Raw genomic sequence first — 17,676 nt, forward strand, 5'->3', positions numbered from 1 at the left:
AGCTCGGCCAAAAAAAAAAAAAAAACCACACACATACACACACACAAAGATGTACAGCATAACGATTTGACTTGCATACATCATGAAATGATTATCACAAAAAGTTTAGTGAAAGTCCATCGACCAGGGATTGAACCCATGCCCCCTGCAGTGGAAACACGGAGTCCTAACCACTGGACCACCAGGGAATTCCCAACAACTTTCATATACAACATACAGCAGTGTTAACTTGTCATGTTGTCCATTACATTCCTAGTACTTATTTGTCTTATAACTGGAAGTTTATACCTTTTGACTGCCTTATCCAATTCCTTTCCCCACACACACCCCCTCTTGTAACCACAATTCTGATCTCTATGAGTTTGTTTGTTTTTGAGGTATAATTGACCGACACTATTTTAGTTCCTGGTGTACAACATAGTGATTCCATGTTTCTATACATTTCCAAATGATCTTCATGATAAGTATAGTTACCATTTGTCATTCTACAAAGATATTACATAATTATTGACTATATTCCCCACACTGTACATTTCACACCCATGACTCATTTATTCTGTAACTGCAAGTTTATACCTCTTAATCTCCCTCACCTATTTCTCTCCTCCCCCGAGCTGGTAACCAGATTCTTTAATGCACTGGTTCCCTTTCCCTGAACTACACTAAACAAAATATTCCTAGGTAAAAACCAGCCTTCATATATTCATAATGGTGTTTTTCATAAAAGTAAACAACCTGTGAAACAACCAAGTGTTCAACAACAAAAAGGGTAGTAAGTAAATTTTGATACGGTCACTGGATCTGCTATCATGAGGCTTAAAAGTGATGTTTGTGGTGACTATATATGGAAAAGTATAGTCTGCGTTATCTCCGTGTATTTAACTCTGTAAGAGAACATTCTGGAAAGAAGCTCAGGGAAGAACTAACAGTAGTTGTCTTTGCTCTACTGAAGAGACAGGAAGTATGAAAAGTAGTCAAGAATGTGAAATCTGAGTCCAAACTGCCTGGGTTTAAATCCCAGCTCTGCCACTTGAATGGACAGCTATTTGACTTTGATATGGAAGAGCTGTTGAAATTGGGCATGTTTTAACTTCACTATGATTAGATTTCTCCATCAGTAAATTGGTGGTAAATTAGTACTTATGTCCTGGGAGTTTTGTGAGGATTAAATATATTGATACTAATACAGGTAAAGCGCTAACAACAATGCCTGGCAAATAGAAAGAGCTCTCAGTCAGTATTGGCTATTTGCTATTTAAATGGTAGAACCAATAAAGGCAGGCTTTTGCTTCCTCTTTTCTACATTTTCCAGATCAACTTTTCTCTCCCGAACATATTACTGTTACATTGGGAAAAAGCAATAAATATTTTTCTGAAGGTCTTGAAAACAGGGTCAGCTGGATTTTCTAGTCATGTAGATTCAACTCGTAATTGGGATATCACGGTATGTAATCAAAGAATGGATACTTCATGTTGTTGGAATCCAAGAATTGAAATTGGAGTTGCAGTAACAATTGAAATGAACTTTGTGTCTCATTTCATAAGAAGTTAGGATGGTTCAGTTTCCTTAAAGGACTGCTTGCTTCCTTTGGAAAAAGTTGTGTCTACACAGTGTTCTCTCTCCTCCCCCCAACCTCTAGCCTCTAGACTACTCAGTACTTCTCTATAACTCACATGTTTTAGTAAAATTTTTGAAAATATTTACAATAATGGAATAAGCAAATTTGAGGGGGCAAAGAAAGTTTATTAGGGAAAGGGAAGAAGGAATAAATTATTCAGTACATTTGTTAATTTCTGAACATTTCCAAAGGTACCATGCATAATTTGATTTATGTATAGAGTTATCATTTAAATATTTTTTAAAGTTCCAGGAGCAGAATCAAATTAAGGGGAAAATTGCTTTCTCTTTCCCTTATTATCCCCTAAGTTTTCAGGGAAAACTTTTGGAAAAAGTCTCTGCTAATTTTATAGTCTTCTTTTGCCAGCAACTAGCAAGTCTGTACAATATAGTTGCCAAGGCAATATCGGGACCATGTAGACAGAAAGTGTGGTGTGCAGACAGGGAGATGATGAAAATGGATTAACAGTGTGAACAAGAGGAGTTTTTTTTAATTGTAAAAAATAAAAATAAAATAAAATAAAATAAAATAAAATAAAATAAAATAAAATAAAATTACACTACCCTTTATAAGTGGTTATGCCAGCAGTTCTAACATCTGTTGTTACAAAAGAACTTCATTATAATAAGCCTTTTTTTTTTTTTCCTATACTGCCTTGTGTGTGGATACATGATTTGTTTCCTAGGTATGCCCCAATCTTTATGACTGTGTCCTGGGCCATGTCAAAATTGGTTCCCCTACATGCAAGTTAGACAAAGAAATGTTTCATTTGCTAAGACCAGGAACATTTTTTTCTCTAAGTTCTACTTGAAGCCCTGAATTCAGCCAGACCCTTCCAGACTATGATTGAAAAGATAGGCATATCCCTTGCTCCAAAGCAGCACAAATATTTGCTGCTTAAATAAATCGACTCTCGTTAGACAGGAGTGATAATCAGCCAAATGCTTGCTTATTTTTCTATGATTGTTACAGTTTCAAAAAAGACTCAACTTTTCTTCTTTGTTTTGTTTTGTTTTGTTTTTCTCCTGCAGGTACAATCCTTGGATTTACCCTCCGACCATACAAAATGAGCTACCGGGAAGTCAAATACTTCTCCTTTCCCGGGGAACTTCTGATGAGGATGTTACAGATGCTGGTGTTACCACTAATCATCTCTAGTCTTGTCACAGGTACCCTATGCAGTTTTGTTTTGTTTTGTTTTTTTCATGTGTGCTTATTGCAAAAGATCGCTTAGAAAAACAAACGCTTTAGGTTTCTGCTGGATGCATGCTCTGTTCTAGAAAATAAAAGTCCCTTCAAAATGATGGAAAGGAGGCTTTAGTAATGCATGAATGATTATAACTCTCGTATTTTACCAATCACAAGAGGAAACGGATTTGAACCGCCACGTAATCTGGTCTGCCTCACTACAAAAGAGGCGCACTGCTAAACACTACACAACCAGCCTTCTCTGCCCACAGCGATGTAGTTGACAACAGCGTACAACAGGTCTGTTTTCTCACCCTCTTATCCCACCCAGATAACATCTGGTTGGACAGCCTATTAGCTATTGATGCAAGAATGCTTGTTCTCAGAGCCACCACGACTTGAGCGGGAGCCTTCTTGGAAGCCTCATCAAGAGGTAATGCCCACAACACACTCAGCAACTCTGCTGCCACCAACACTGTATCTTTTCCTGGTGAACCCGCATGATTTCGTTCCCTTCTCCATTGTCCCCCACCCCCGTTGCCTTTTACGCTGGTGGGAGAATGGGGAGGGGGTGGGAGATTTTCCCCATCCAGATATTTTGTCAGTTGACACTTGGATTTTCAAGGCATGGAAGCTTTGCAGGATAGGATTCTTATTTTCTATGAACGCGAAATAACGATTTACGCCTGCATGGGAAACGGTTGAAGAGTCACTGGTACCTGTGATTGGAGAATACAAACAGAACCAAGAAGTTGTAGAAAAATGTTGCTGTACATTCCTCCTTGCCCACTCTTCTCTTTCCCCACAGCACATCTCTGACTTGGAGAAGGAATGTCCATAGACACTGCCCCAGCAGGATGGTTTCTGAGTTTGTAGTTAAAACCCAGAACTCAGGTATTACTGGCCCTGTTTTCTCTTCTGTCCTTGGCTTACTGCCCACCCTTAGGCAGATCATTCTATGAGCTGGCTCTGAGCATCTTTTCCCCTCCCAGGGAGTTCTCAAGGATATTTATAATCTCCTTTCAAGATCTCTGTGTAATAAGAACAACATAGAACAACTCAAAAGTCTTAGGGCAAGATTCTGACTACTCTGTGCCTTGGAGGGCTGGCCATTACTTGGACAGAAACTATGTCAGTTTGTTTTTTTTTCAGCGCCTTGCAGATCTCTGCTGGCTTCTACTTGTTCATGTCTTCAAACAAGTGATTGCATGTACATAAAGCTTCCATTGGAGGATGAATTGCCCATAAAACAATCAAGTAGACAGGATGATTTGGGGCACTTGTTTTTGAAACTGGCCTGGCCCATTGCTGACCAGAGGTAATCATAGCGGCCAAGATTCTTATCACAGAAGCTAAATTCGTGCTGATGTGAGGGCACATCCTCATTATCCGTGTGCTGCCATTTTCCTGGGAAACAAGTTCTTGCAGAAGCACTTAGGGGACAGAACTCACATCCACTATTTTGTTTAATGGTACAGGGAGTCCCTTCCCACCATCCCTACTGGCTGGAGTCTGAATTGAGTACCTGCAGTTTTCCTGGATGCAACCTGTGGGGTTTGGGTTTCCTTTATACTGTCTCTTCAAGGGTGAGAACAGTGTTTAGAGGTTTCTGCTTTCTGGTAATTGTGCTACAGTGGGTTTTATAAGAGGAAAGCCCTCGTTTGGTACAACTAGAGAAAATATTAGCTCCCTTTAGTAGCAATCCTAGTTAACGTTATTTGAAGTGGAATTTCCTGGTATTTTCTAATACTTAATACATCAACTTTGTTGAAGGAATAAGAGCTTCCATTGAGTAATTTTTCTGGGAAAAAAAAAAGAAACCACTATGATGCAACCCCTCTGCATGGTTAAAAAGAAACTGTGCGTAAATCTTGGAGAAATTATCAACATTTATAATATTGGTGTTAAAGAGAAAGGAATTATAAGCTGCAAACAACCAGTATAAAATGAACTTTTAAAATGTAACCTAACTGCAAGTTGGGAATGCTGCCACTAGGGACCATTAAAAGAGCGTCAGCTCTTTTCCAGGACTGTTAAGAGAAAGGGCTTAATTTAGCTTGCCAAAGATCTTTTTAAGGTGTTGGTCTCAAAGGAATAATTTCCAAGCTACATGGTAATTTAGATATTCATGATCAACTGGAGTGAGTGACAGAGTCAATAAGAATTTCTTTCATGGTTTTAAGTACAGGGATTCTAAACCAAAGCAGGGTGTGACTCAGTGTGAATGAGGAGGTGGGGGGACTTTTGCAAAGTACACACACCCCAGAGGATCCCTGTGTGTGTTGGGAAGCATTATTGGAGAATGTGCTGGGAGAGAACAAAATCAGGGTCCACTATTTTAGAATGGAAAAGCAAACTCAGATGCCTCCAATGGCCAAGCAGGTGATGTATATATATGAAGCTGCCCTTTCAGGCTACTTTTTGTTTTCCTACTTAATAGAGTCATGGATACAGAGAAATATTTCTCTTTGACAGGAGAGGTAACAGGGATGAGTGTGATGATAAATGGAAACTGACCCGCTGCAGAATAGCGTAGACAAAGGGAGGCAAGGAGGAGATTGTGACCTGAAAACTATCAGCTCCAGCCAATTGTTGCCATGTGTCAACAAGGGCCAAATCTTCCAATTTTTCAAAAGAATCCAGAAATCCAAAAATTGATAAGAACCTAGATTTTCAAACATTGACATAATCAACAGAACAAAAACAGAGCCAGCCAAACGAAGCACATCTGCAGGCTCAATCCAACTCTTGGGCTACCAATATTGGAACTCAGGTTTCAGTGTCAGTGCTATTAATTATAAGAAATGCACTGATAGATTTGTGCACCCATCAGGCTATCGCTGGGTTTCATATGTTGCCTCATTCCACTGTTGACAGTTCCATATCAAAGCTTAACTCAACATGGAATCAGCTACTGAACACCACATTTATTGTCTACTAAACAAATAACTGTTGGAAAACTTCTCCTCCACCTTCTGGGTATTACCATGTTGTGTCCTAGCCATGTTGGCCTTTTCTGCACCCGACAGGAACACAAGAACTCAGCACTCTTAAGTTCAAAAGTCCCAGGGTCTGTACAGACAGAAGCTGAAATGCATGAAACCCTTATTGCATTACTTCCATTTGGCATTTTGTTTTAGAAGTTTCTGTACATTTAGTCACATTTAAACTCTGAGACATTTAAGTTAGGTTTTCATAGTTGGAACATCCCTGTTGGTGAATTGTGGCACTAGACCCCCTGTAAGCCATGTTCTCCTTTTTCTGAATTTGAAATTTCAATCCTTCCAAACATCCTTGGTGTGTATTAGCATTCCAGATGTTGCCAGAGAGAAGCTGGAGAAAGCCTAATGGCTAGATTTGTACTCAAGTACCTATTTTTTTGAACAAGAAGAACACTTGTATGCCAACATACCGCACAATAAAATAGGGGGTTGGCACCAATTTCTATTGATTTGGTCAAGATAGGCAGCCAGACTAGATATTTCATGCCAGAATTATGAGTTGGCTCGGCTGACTTAATCCTGATTAAATTCACTAGATAATAATTAAACTCCATTTCAGGTTGCTCTGTGTAGACATAACTATCACCTGCTCCTTACTTTGGAATTTTTTCAGAAAACTAGTGCTTTCTTCTTTTCTCATTCTAAGTGTGCATTCCTTCTCAATCACTTACCTCGAAAGGAATCTTCTGTGTCTCCAGTTTTCTGGAAGGGGGATGCATCCCTTTTGACAACATCTTCCAAATCTATAGACCAATGAATTCAGTGGAATATGGGACTTAACTGTAGTTGAAGCCAACAAGCTACACTCAGCAAAAGGCTCTCTTACCTGAGAAAATAAAAGTACAGACAACAAATGGCGTACCTCAAAGTATGACCCTTAGTGTCAGAGAAATGACAGTTACAATAAAGATAATCTAAAATTTTGTCATTTCCTTTAACACAAGATGGCAAAAAGGTGAGCTAGACAATTCTTAGTATTTGGACATGTGAAAGGTTTGTGAAGGCCTAGCAAAAATGAAAGCCAAAATCACACAAGAAAAATTTAATATTTTAAACTATTCATTGTCATGGCTCAGGGATATAGCTGAGGCCTTTGTGAAATACCCCAGGCACTTATGTACAAGAAAAGGGACTGCAGATTTCTTTCCTTTCTTCCCCCACACATATATTTCATTGAAGAAGGGGAAAAAAGTATCCATCTCGGGTGGGGAAGAGTTTCTTTGGGCCTCCTTTTCATTCTCTGTAAAACGAAGGTGTTAATGGTACCTATGTCGTGGGTCTGTTCTGAGGCTTTATGCCTGGCACACAGTATGTGCTCAATTAATGGTAGCTATTGGCAGTCAGAGTAGCAGCAGTGAGAGCTGTCCTGGTCCACACTGTATAAGTGAAAATTCTAGAAGAAGAAGAGAGCTTCAGTTCAGGGGCATGTAACTGAGCCTCCACATTCCTCACGTCTCATATGTCTGTGATCCTTACAGCGATCAGTTTCCTATTAAAGGTAAATTAAAGAAACCATGAGTAATGGAGTAACAACACGGGAGAATTCCTTCCTCTCCATTGGAAGGGACTGGTTTTTGCCCTGCAGTGAGGGATGGGATGACCTTATCACAGCTGCATAATTCTAAATATTATCATTGGTTATACAACTGCCCAGTATTTCCTGAGAAACTTAGCCCCAGTGTGTGGCACCCTGGAATCCACAGGGCAGCAAATTCCACGTGCTGCTTACATGCCGAAAGTGGAGCCTTCCCGGCTAATCAAAACTTAGACAAACTGAGTCTGTCTCAACACTCGAACACACTTCATGGCAGCCTGGAAACAAGGCACAGAGAAAGCAGCTTCAGCCTAGCTCATTTGAAGCCAACCGTTGGCCCCACTTTATTTTCTATCTCCATCTGTTTACAAACATGGGAAGGGAGGCTAAATAACATCCATCTAGAGGGAGAGGTTGTAAGATCTAATGGGAAGACCCATCTGAGGGCTAAAGAGATCACCTGACTTTTTTGCATCCTATAGAAAGGAAATCTGGGAAATTAAATGCTTTTTATTTATTTTTAGTGGATTTGGGTTTTGGTAAAGCGTAGACAAATCTATTTAAGTCTAGGTGTCCCAGAAAATGTCTACCTTTCTGTCACAGACAATTTCATTCACTAAGCACTTGTTGAGTTTTTTTACATACCAGCCACTCTTCTAGGACCTGAGGATCCCAAACGAGGAAGACAAGGCCCCTGACCTCAAGGAGTTCAGAGTCTGGTTGGGAGATAGACTCATGATGGCAGTGTCACGGGAACAGTGACCCAGGGAAGAAGAGCCCAGTGGAGGACAAAGCAGGGACTGAGTATCAGGCCATCCCTCTTCCTGAGTCTCCAGTTTTCAGGCTCCCCAGTCAGCAGCTTGTTGTTGCTTTCCTCACACCTGGCTCACCATTAAACGCGGTAAGAGCCAGAGGGGGGGCCCCGTGACATTCCCAGCAAAAGTAACCCCGGGAAACATAGCCTCACAGATGGGAAGTCAGAGGGAAGAGGCACCTGACAGGGTTTCAGCCACAGAAACTTTCCCTTTCAGAGCAGAGCCGCTCAGCTTTCAGGAGGAGGGACAGGAGACTGAGGCTGTCCAAGCTGGAAGGCAGAGCGAGGTGATGCTGTGCATCCGGGCGCCCGGAACGGGGGTCCCCTCTCCAGCACCCCGGAAGGTGGCCGCCAGCTGCCTCCCGAAAGTTTCATGCTTACGTGGTCCGAACTTGAGCTGCACTTGTCGCCTGTGAGGCCCACTTAGTGGTGCTAATTGTGCCCCATGGAGCACAGTTCTTCAGCCAGTTTCAGGAGGGCATCTGAGCACAGCCTGGAATTTCTCTCCCAATTCTTCTCATGTGCCCAGTCCTTCTAGGCCCCTTACCAACTGGGTTGCCCTCCCCGGAATCCCACTGTTTTCCCAGAATTGAACCCAGAGCTCCAGGTGTCACGTGACTGGGTAGGGCGAGTCACCAGGAACCAATCCTCTGCTAATACCAGCTGGGGTTGGGTCCGCTGTCCTATCAGCTGCAACAAACCACTGGCTCAGAGGGGTTCAGCCTGTGGTAACCTAACCCCTCAGAACTGAATGTTTATGGAAAAACTTTTGTGGTAAAAATGGAACAGTTCTTGAATTGAAAGATCAGAAGCCCCAGGCTCAAGGCTTTGTGTGAGGTTTGACTTTCCAGAAGGCTTGGGGTTCTATGAGTTGGGATTTTTTTTTTTTTTTTTAATAAAGGGGTACTTTTTTTTTTTTTTAAAGGAACTCCTTTATTTATTTATTTATTTATTTATTTATGGCTGTGTTGGGTCTTAGTTTCTGTGTGAGGGCTTTCTCTAGTTGCGGCGAGCGGGGGCCACTCTTCATCGCGGTGCGCGGGCCTCTCACTATCGTGGCCTCTCTTGTTGCGGAGCACAGGCTCCAGACCCGCAGGCTCAGTGATTGTGGCTCACGGGCCTAGTTGCTCCGCGGCATGTGGGATCTTCCCAGACCAGGGCTCGAACCCGTGTTCCCTGCATTGGCAGGCAGATTCTCAACCACTGCACCACCAGGGAAGCCCAAGTTGGGATTTTTTTTTGGCCACACAGCTGTGGGATCTTAGTTACCCAACCAGGGATTGAACCCAGGCCCTCAGCAGTGAAAGCACGGAGTCTTAACCACTGGACTGTCAGGGAATTCCTGGGAATTTTTATCTGTGAATTTCAGCAGCTTCAAGGTAGCCTGTGGTTTTGATCGGTTCTGGTTTGTAAGACATTTTTGAAAGTTTCTTTAATAAAATTAGCAAGAAAGAAAAATTTAAAACTTCTTTTAAAATTAAATTATTCTCTAAGAAAAATAAGACTTTTTTCCCCTTATATTACCAATTTGGTGATTTCTTTCAAACTACTGTGGAACTACAGGTCTACGGGCCGTGTTGGAAAGAGATGCTTTTCTTCTGCTCATATGATAATGGTTTTCAGTAGAGCAATGATGAATCCTGATGAATTCTGACTGGAGATGTGTGCTTAAGGACACACACAGACACCCAGTCTATTGACTTTGATTTGAATGGACTTCTGCTAGGAGAAATGCTCACCTTGGGAATGACTAGGAACCTGCATTCCATTACAAAAGACTTCTGTGTGTCCCATAAAGCCAAGTAAAAAGATGCTGGAGTTTCTACCAGCAGAAAGAGACAGACATAGAGATAGAGAGAAAGAGAGAATGTTCTGTAGCCAGACAAGGCTTTCTGTGGCAATGCCATGGGTTGTATGTCTGCAGGGGACAGTACGCCATCTTCCCTCTGTTCTGTGTTTAGTGGGTATTTCATGATAAGCAGAAAGAAGGCTTTGGGGTGACGGTATTCTCTGCTGAAGGATTGATCTGCTGGAATGATCCAGCCGATTTTGAGTCTGGGTAGAATCTAGGTTCTCAAGCCTTATGTTTGTGCAGATTTATTTCTCTAGGCAAGATAATCTTCTTTTTAGCTTCTTCATGGAGATCTTTATAATAACCCCAGATCCCCCAGGCTGGAGGCCAGCGCACTACCCGTAACTGCACTTGTTTTGCTAACCCAGCAACATCTACATTATCAGTTAGTACTGCTTTCAAATGTCCATTTCCTGGACTCCCTCGTATGGGGAAATAGGTTTTGCTGTCTTTCTATTTAATTTTTTAAACAATTACTTGAGTTTCCATCTGAGTTTTCCTCAGAGGGAAGAAACTTCCCCTAAATTACCAAGGGGGTTTCCTCTCACAGGCCACTGGATGAAGGGAGGCCAGTGTCTGAGCTCTGTGGTGCTGGGGACAAGTAAACAAGTCAGAAGAAGCTCCTGGCTAATCATTTAGAAAGAGTTCTGTAAGAAGAGCATGATGGCAAGATGATTGTAGGCCTCCTAGATCCAGCCTGTTGAGATGACATTTATATTACCAGGACCTGTCAGTGCTGTTGGGGGGGAAAAAAATAAACACACACACACACACAATCTTGTCTCATCTATAATACCCCCGGACCCTGTCACCCACCTATACTCCTTCCCACCACTGGATTATTTTGAAGCAAATACGACATACTTCATTATGTTTCTAAAAGCAAAGAACACGTAAGACAGGAATAATATTTTAAGATGATTTTAACTTGTTTCATGTTTCTTTAATGTTCTACACACATCCCCCGCCCCACACACACACACCAAGAGCTGTCAGTCACTTAAAGAAAGTGTTGCCAGCCAAGCTCTTTACTTTCTTTCTGTTTGTGGTATAAACTTCTCTACCAGTGCTTTACATTAATTACCAATGCTTCCAGAGAGCCTGGTGCATCTCTATCTAGTAGGAGATAATGCAGTAAAATGTTGATGCTATGAAATTTGGGAACACAGTTTTTCATTATAGCACAACATGAGTATGTGTATGTGCTCACATAGCTTTGCATGTTTGTTTTTTCCAAAGTTCTTCTGACTCTGAAAAGTACTACAGTCTGACTGTTGCCTCTACTCTTTTTAATTTGCAACTTTTCCAGAATTCCTTTCTGTACTTTAAGGTTTCTCAACTAGATCATGTCTCCTTAACCTGTAATTTGAATGCACTGTTCTCAAAGGAGTTTGTGCTAAGAGCTGAAGTTTCATTATTTTAAAACTAACTGTCCTAAAGAATATTGCAAAATTGTCCTAAATTGATACATACCATAAAATCCTTAATATCAGCATACCCTACCTACACACTAAGTATTTATTTTTTAAAAAAGATGGAAACATTAGTAGCTTCTATACTGGAATCTCGCTGTATTTTTAAATCTTAGAATATAATTTGGCAGTCTTATCTTGGGACCTGTGCTTAATGACATATCTGAAAGCATTCCTTTGGCATGCTTAGGCTTAGAGCCAGACATTAATGTAGTAGTTCTTAAACATATTTAAAAATAATAAACTGGAAATTCATAACAATAACACTCATGGGTACATACAAAATGTTTACATTTTAAATGATGTAGGAACACATTTACTGTGAGAGAATATGACTTAGTATAAGAACAAAACTATAAGCATATTTCCATGAATAGTATAAGCTATTAAATCTAAGCATGATTGACAATTTCAAAATTTCTAATATCACTTAGGCATTATATTTCATAATTTTTAGCCCCCTTTTTGCCAGTATTCATGAGTAGAGACAAGAAACACTTATGAAAAATTTATAGGGAAAAATCTTAAAATTGAAAGAATTCAATCTATTGACTTTATTCATTTTTTTCCCCTCTGAATTGGACACATGGCATCATTATTTGATTTTAGCAGAAAAAAGATATTCTATGGAAAGATGGCTAATGTCAGTATATAATTTCCCATTAAATAAACACCTGAACACTAACTTAACACCTACAAAGTGAGGTCAAGGGCCTGAAAAGTGCTGTACAAATCACATAAGCATATTTGGATACATAGCAGTGTGTATCAGACTTTCAACTGCTAGAGACATCCTTGTTGCCAGACTTTGCCCTCTACCACTAACTTCCCCTTGTTCCTTGTTCCTTGGAATGATAGAAATCTATTTTACAATAGAAAGAGAGGGGCTTTTATTTATATGAAGTCCCTAAAATTATTTCTTGGTATTGGTAGACTTAGGTTTATCTTATTTTCAAGATGGTTTTTATTTTTTTAACAGTTTTATTGAAATATAATTCACATGCATACAGTTTACCCATATTAAGTGTATAATTCAATGGCTTTTAGTGTATTCACGGAGTTGTGCATCCATCATCACAATAAATTTTAGAACATTATTACTAACCCCCAAAAAACCACACACTTCCTAGCCATCACCCCCGAATTACCCCATTCCTCTAGCCCTAGGCAAACATCAGTCTTCTTCCTTTCTTTATAGACCTGTCTATCCTGGACATTTCATATAAATGGAATCATACAATACATGGTCCTTTGTTACTGGTCTCTTTCAAGGTTCATGTTTTCAAGGTTCATCCCTGTTGTGGCATGTGTTAGTATTTCATTCCCTTTTATGGCCAAATAATATTTCATTGTTTGGCCATCCCATATTTTATTTATCCATTCATCTGTTGGTGGACTTGGGGGATTTTTTACATTGCAGGCGGGGAGCTCTTATGAATAATGCTGCTGTGGACTTTCATGGGCCTATGTTTTCATTTCTCTTGGGTATATACCTTGGAGTGGAATTTCTGGGTCATATGGTAACTCTGCTTAACCTTTTGAAGAACTGCCAGACTGTTTTGTAATTGCACTTGTAATTGTAATTTTCATCCCCACCGGCAGCATATGAGGGTTCTAATTTTTCCACATTCTTGCCAACACTTATCATGTCTTTTTTTTTTTTTTTTTTTTTGCTTTGCTTTTACCTGCAAAAGATGTATGCTTTAGCTAAAACTTTTGAAGTCATAAGATGTGTAGTCTGGGTATTATAACTGTGCATTTTACCTTTCAAAAAAGATAAAATTCAAATGTTACATCTTTGGTTATACTAAAATAATTGTTGAAATCCTTTGAAATGTAGGTAGACTCATCAATTATAACTTTTTGTTATGTTAGAATATAATGTGTTACCTTCTTCAGCTATAGTGAATAAAAATCAGCTTAATTTAAAAAATGACAGGTGACACAACAATGTGAATATACTTAACACCACTGAACTGTACCTTTAAAAATGGTTAAGTTGGTAAATTTTATGTTATATGATCTTTAACACAATTAGACATTTTCAAAAATAAGATAGATGTAATATTTTAATGTCAGTTCTTTTGAAAGGGGCATTCTAAATGCTTGTTTGCTTATTAATCTAACCTACCACAGCTAGAGTTTTTACACATAGCTTTCAAAGGACATCATACACTGCTTAAATCAGGTAGCTTTCTCCCTGTGCCGGGAATTCACTTTTGGAAATGTATAGTATAGATGCTTGAGGTATCCAGAATGTTAAGTCTTGAGGGCAGTGATCGGATAATCTCTCCAAATTGAGACATTCCTCAGAGGCCCCTGTGGTTTCCCTGAGGAGTGGTTGGGGGTCAGGGTAGGGGTATGGGAAGAGACAGACCGAAGCAAGAGGACCTCTGGATTACATACTCGAGTTTCCTCCAAGGAATGTGGATGCTAAGACTGGAGTGCTGGTACAAATCTCACTGGTATGAAGTGGCCTTTATGAGCTGCTTCAGTGGCCTGGTGCATCTTAATTTACAGAATGTTCCCTGTTGCTGAAAGTTCTGTTCAGATCTTTTACAATACTACTGAATTATATATTCATTATAATTCTCTGCATTATGAGCTATAATTCCAGGTCAGTTATTTTCAACTCAGAAGGAAAGGGTTTGCTTCCTTAGGTGTCTGCACTTGGGTAATTCCAGAAGAGCCCCTAAAGTTCCGTTCTTTTAGGACCCTCCACTTTTTAAAGCACTCGTAAGACCTCCAATCCAAATCTTGGACTGTGTCTTTGTAGAATGGCTTCTACTGCCTTTTGACCATCAGTAAGCCGAAGTGAAGCTTGCCAACTGGCCATTCTCAGTAATTTGGGGGTTGTTTCATTCAGCTTCCATCTCATTTCTTGAATTGCCAGCTGTGAGTTGTACCTCTGCTTGATGAGCTAGTTTATTGTGGTACTGATTATTGCTCATTTGTATGCCTGAAGAGGACTATAGCCCAAGCAACCTCTTGCATTGATGGTGATATCCTCTTACAAATGTATAAGTAATGTACAAGCTAATTATAAATCATTCATTTGTGTTTATTAAAGAAAATCCCAAAGACCCTTTGGTGTTAAGCAAAATGTAAGCCACTGACCACTCTTTAAAGAAACAAAGCTATATCGCTAAGGGAAAACTAAAGGTGGTTGGGTCTTTTGAAGTTGATGTCACGGAGGGCAGCATTGGTGCTGCTGCCAGAGACAGGATGGATTATTGGTCTGACCAAGGGAAGTCTGGAATTTTAAAGAACACTGATAGAGTATTACAAGCACTATCCTTGATAGCAAGGGCTGGCTTTTTTTCACTAACAGTTGGTTTCCTCTGTTTATGCTGCTGTTTCAGATTATCCTTTCTGTGTTGAAATCCACACAAGGGGCATGAGCTTAAAACCCTCAAAAAATAAACAAAATATCCCAAGCTTTTTGTAAGTCTAAATATTAGACATTGTTCAGTTATGTCTGCCCCCTCCATCGTTGGACAAACCACACTGTGGTATGTGGGTCGGCTTTATCCTCCAGCCCTGTGATCTGCTGTCAGTGGCTCTGGGCCAGTGTCCTCTCCAAGTGCAAGCTGCATGAAGGCAGACAGCGTGTCTCCGTTCTGATTAAGCTTTGCAACCAAGCTCCCCCAAAGGCGCCACACTGGTGCGGTGCTGTGCAACTGTGTGTACACGTTGACAATGACAATTTAACCTCCCGGCTGGGAAATGGGATTTGGATATTAGTAGGAAAACAATTTGTGGTCTCATATTTGTGGTCTCTTAAAGGAGAAAATTCTAAGTGGTTGCTAAGTCTTGGAAAACTTTCTATTTAGTTATTTCAAGAGTCCTCCCAAATAATGCTCAAAGGGGTATTTTTGAGAAAAAAAAAAAAGATTTCTTGAAGTTTTGCAAGTACAAAAGTTCCTGCCTCGGTGGAGTACAAATAGTGTTATACGAGGGAGGCAGAGGCGTGGGCAGGAATTTAAAAGTACATTACATCCACCCGTGTTTATTGTGCTACAGTATTGGGATGTAAGGGTCAGAGGCAGAATTGGTCCCTTGGGATGTTTGTTGTTGAAATCATTTCTGTCCACAGCCCTGGTGTTACTAGCCAAAATGCATCTATTCTAATAAAATATAGGTTCCATATGACACCATATCATTATAAAATACATATTTGTGAGAGTTGCAATGGAATTAGACTCTGCCCACCTCATACACACAGGCAGTGCAGAGAAAGTTGCATGATTCTGCATAACTAAGTTTTAGGTTTTCATTAATTACACTATTGGAAATACGTAGTTCTTCTTTTGTAGTTTCAAGTAAGAATCTAATTTGACCATTTTCCACTTAAAATACTTTATGAGTCCTGTGGTACTCAACTAACACTCACTGTTAACCAATTTCTATTCTCAGCCACATGCCGCTCATAATGCAATTTATTACAAGGACTTGAATGAAATAATTTAATTATTTTCAATATACAAAAGGCAAAATTAGCTGCCATGAATTTCTCTGGAGCAAAGCATACTCGATCCTTCCAAATAAGTGTTCATTTGTGACATTCAATCAAGATACACTCAAATTCAAATATATCTTTTTTTAAGTAGAGTATTTCCTTTGGCATTCAAAATGATTCCAAACTTTGCTCAGAAAAGAGAAAGAGAAAGAGAGAGAGAGAGCAGATGTATTAAGGAAATTTAATCAGTTTCACTTGGCACATTCCTGCCAATCTACTCATTGGTTTACTTACACCAAAGAGTACATATAAAAGTTAAGATAGAATCCGTGATTCTTTCATGGAAAGAGATTTTTATCAACACTAGAAAAAGTCAGATTTTGGTGAAATTCTGACTGCAAGGCTATTTCCTTAAATATCCAGACTCTGATCATCCATTTTATTTTATTTTTACAACTGAAATCATTTTTTGAGAAAAGGTAGCCATTCCAACAATTACTATTCTTTAAAAAAGATCAGTTTCTTTTATTGAAATTTATCAGAGTAACTTCATGGCTTTTTTATTCCTTGTTTTTAATTTATCCCAACCCTTATGTGGAGGAGGCTTAAATGGGCTCTGGGTGCTGTGAGTTTGTAGTGAGCATTCTCTGCATTTCTATGTGATCACTTAGAATTTTCTTTTAATTAAAGCATTAATCAGCATTAAACTTACCATTTGGCTCTTTTTCTTTTTTTTTTTTTGAGGACCAACCACATAAGTGTGCAAGAAATTGTATTTTATTCTGCCAAATACCTTTCCATTATTAAATTTTTTAAAATGATTGCACTGTCTGAACGTCAAAAGGAAATTTTTAAGGTTTGTATGTTCGATTATTTTATCTACAGCCAGGACTGTGCCACTCTGAGCAACAAACTTAGGTTTCAAAATTTTAACTTGGGAACTTCTCAAGGAAATTTGAGATTTGTGTCAACAAACCTTTTCTTACTGATGACTAATGTAAGTTGGAACACAGTTCTTAAATTAAATCTACCGTTTTTGCCCCCATAGTTCATTGGCTCTTTGGACAACCTCCAAATGCAGTCTGTACCACACTTCATGCTGTCTCCTCTGTGTAGTTTGAGAGTTTGGCTCTTACAACCTTCGATTGCCCTTGGAAGGTATTTATGGCTTTAATGGGCTTTGTTCACAATCACAGTGTTCTTGTAGATAAAACCCCTTGGCTTTCTTGTGACACTGAGCTACTGATCCCAACTTCCCACATGTACAGTCAAAATCCACTTTCAAAAAGTGCAGGCTCACCAGGAGAGAGGCTTGGAAAGGACTTCTTAAGCATGAGCAGACCCCCTGTGTGACTGGTCTTTAGAGACAGTGAATCGCTCTGTTTTTCTTTCTAACCACAGACATTGTGAAAAGACTCAGTGGAGAAAAGAGTAGGATTTGATCTCTCTTGACTCTAACTGCATTGATGACCTATGGTCCAAGAGTTGCTAAGGTTTCAATAAAAGAAAAAAATATGAAAACAAAAACTGTTTTAAGAAAACACCACAGATACACTTTTTTTGGTGCTACATATCAGTATGATGAGCAGTCCTAATAGTACAGTACAGTTATTATATTCCTTATGTATGTTGAATTATGAAAGTCACAGTCTATCCTAGCTGAATACATTTATCTGATTGGCTCAGGGGTAAAAGGTTCTCTGAGGATTTCGTTTTCTCTATCATGAAGAATGGAC

The 17,676-nt window shown here is 39.6% G+C and overlaps 1 protein-coding gene across 2 annotated transcripts in view; it reads left to right on the plus strand.

The window, feature by feature from the left end:
• Nucleotides 1-17,676, plus strand: part of SLC1A3 (solute carrier family 1 member 3) — a 74,461-nt gene that overhangs the window by 17,996 nt on the left and 38,789 nt on the right. Inside the window, exon 3 of one of the 2 annotated variants that reach the window (XM_068532377.1) lies at nucleotides 2,651-2,788. In XM_068532377.1, coding sequence (XP_068388478.1) covers nucleotides 2,651-2,788 — 138 coding nt within the window. Of the gene's footprint in view, nucleotides 1-2,650; nucleotides 2,789-3,182; nucleotides 3,241-17,676 lie in introns of those variants that run through there. The other variant, XM_068532386.1, reaches the window with a different exon arrangement.

The sequence above is a fragment of the Eschrichtius robustus genome, chromosome 2 (assembly GCF_028021215.1).
Source record: "Eschrichtius robustus isolate mEscRob2 chromosome 2, mEscRob2.pri, whole genome shotgun sequence".
NCBI classification, from domain to species: domain Eukaryota; kingdom Metazoa; phylum Chordata; class Mammalia; order Artiodactyla; family Eschrichtiidae; genus Eschrichtius; species Eschrichtius robustus.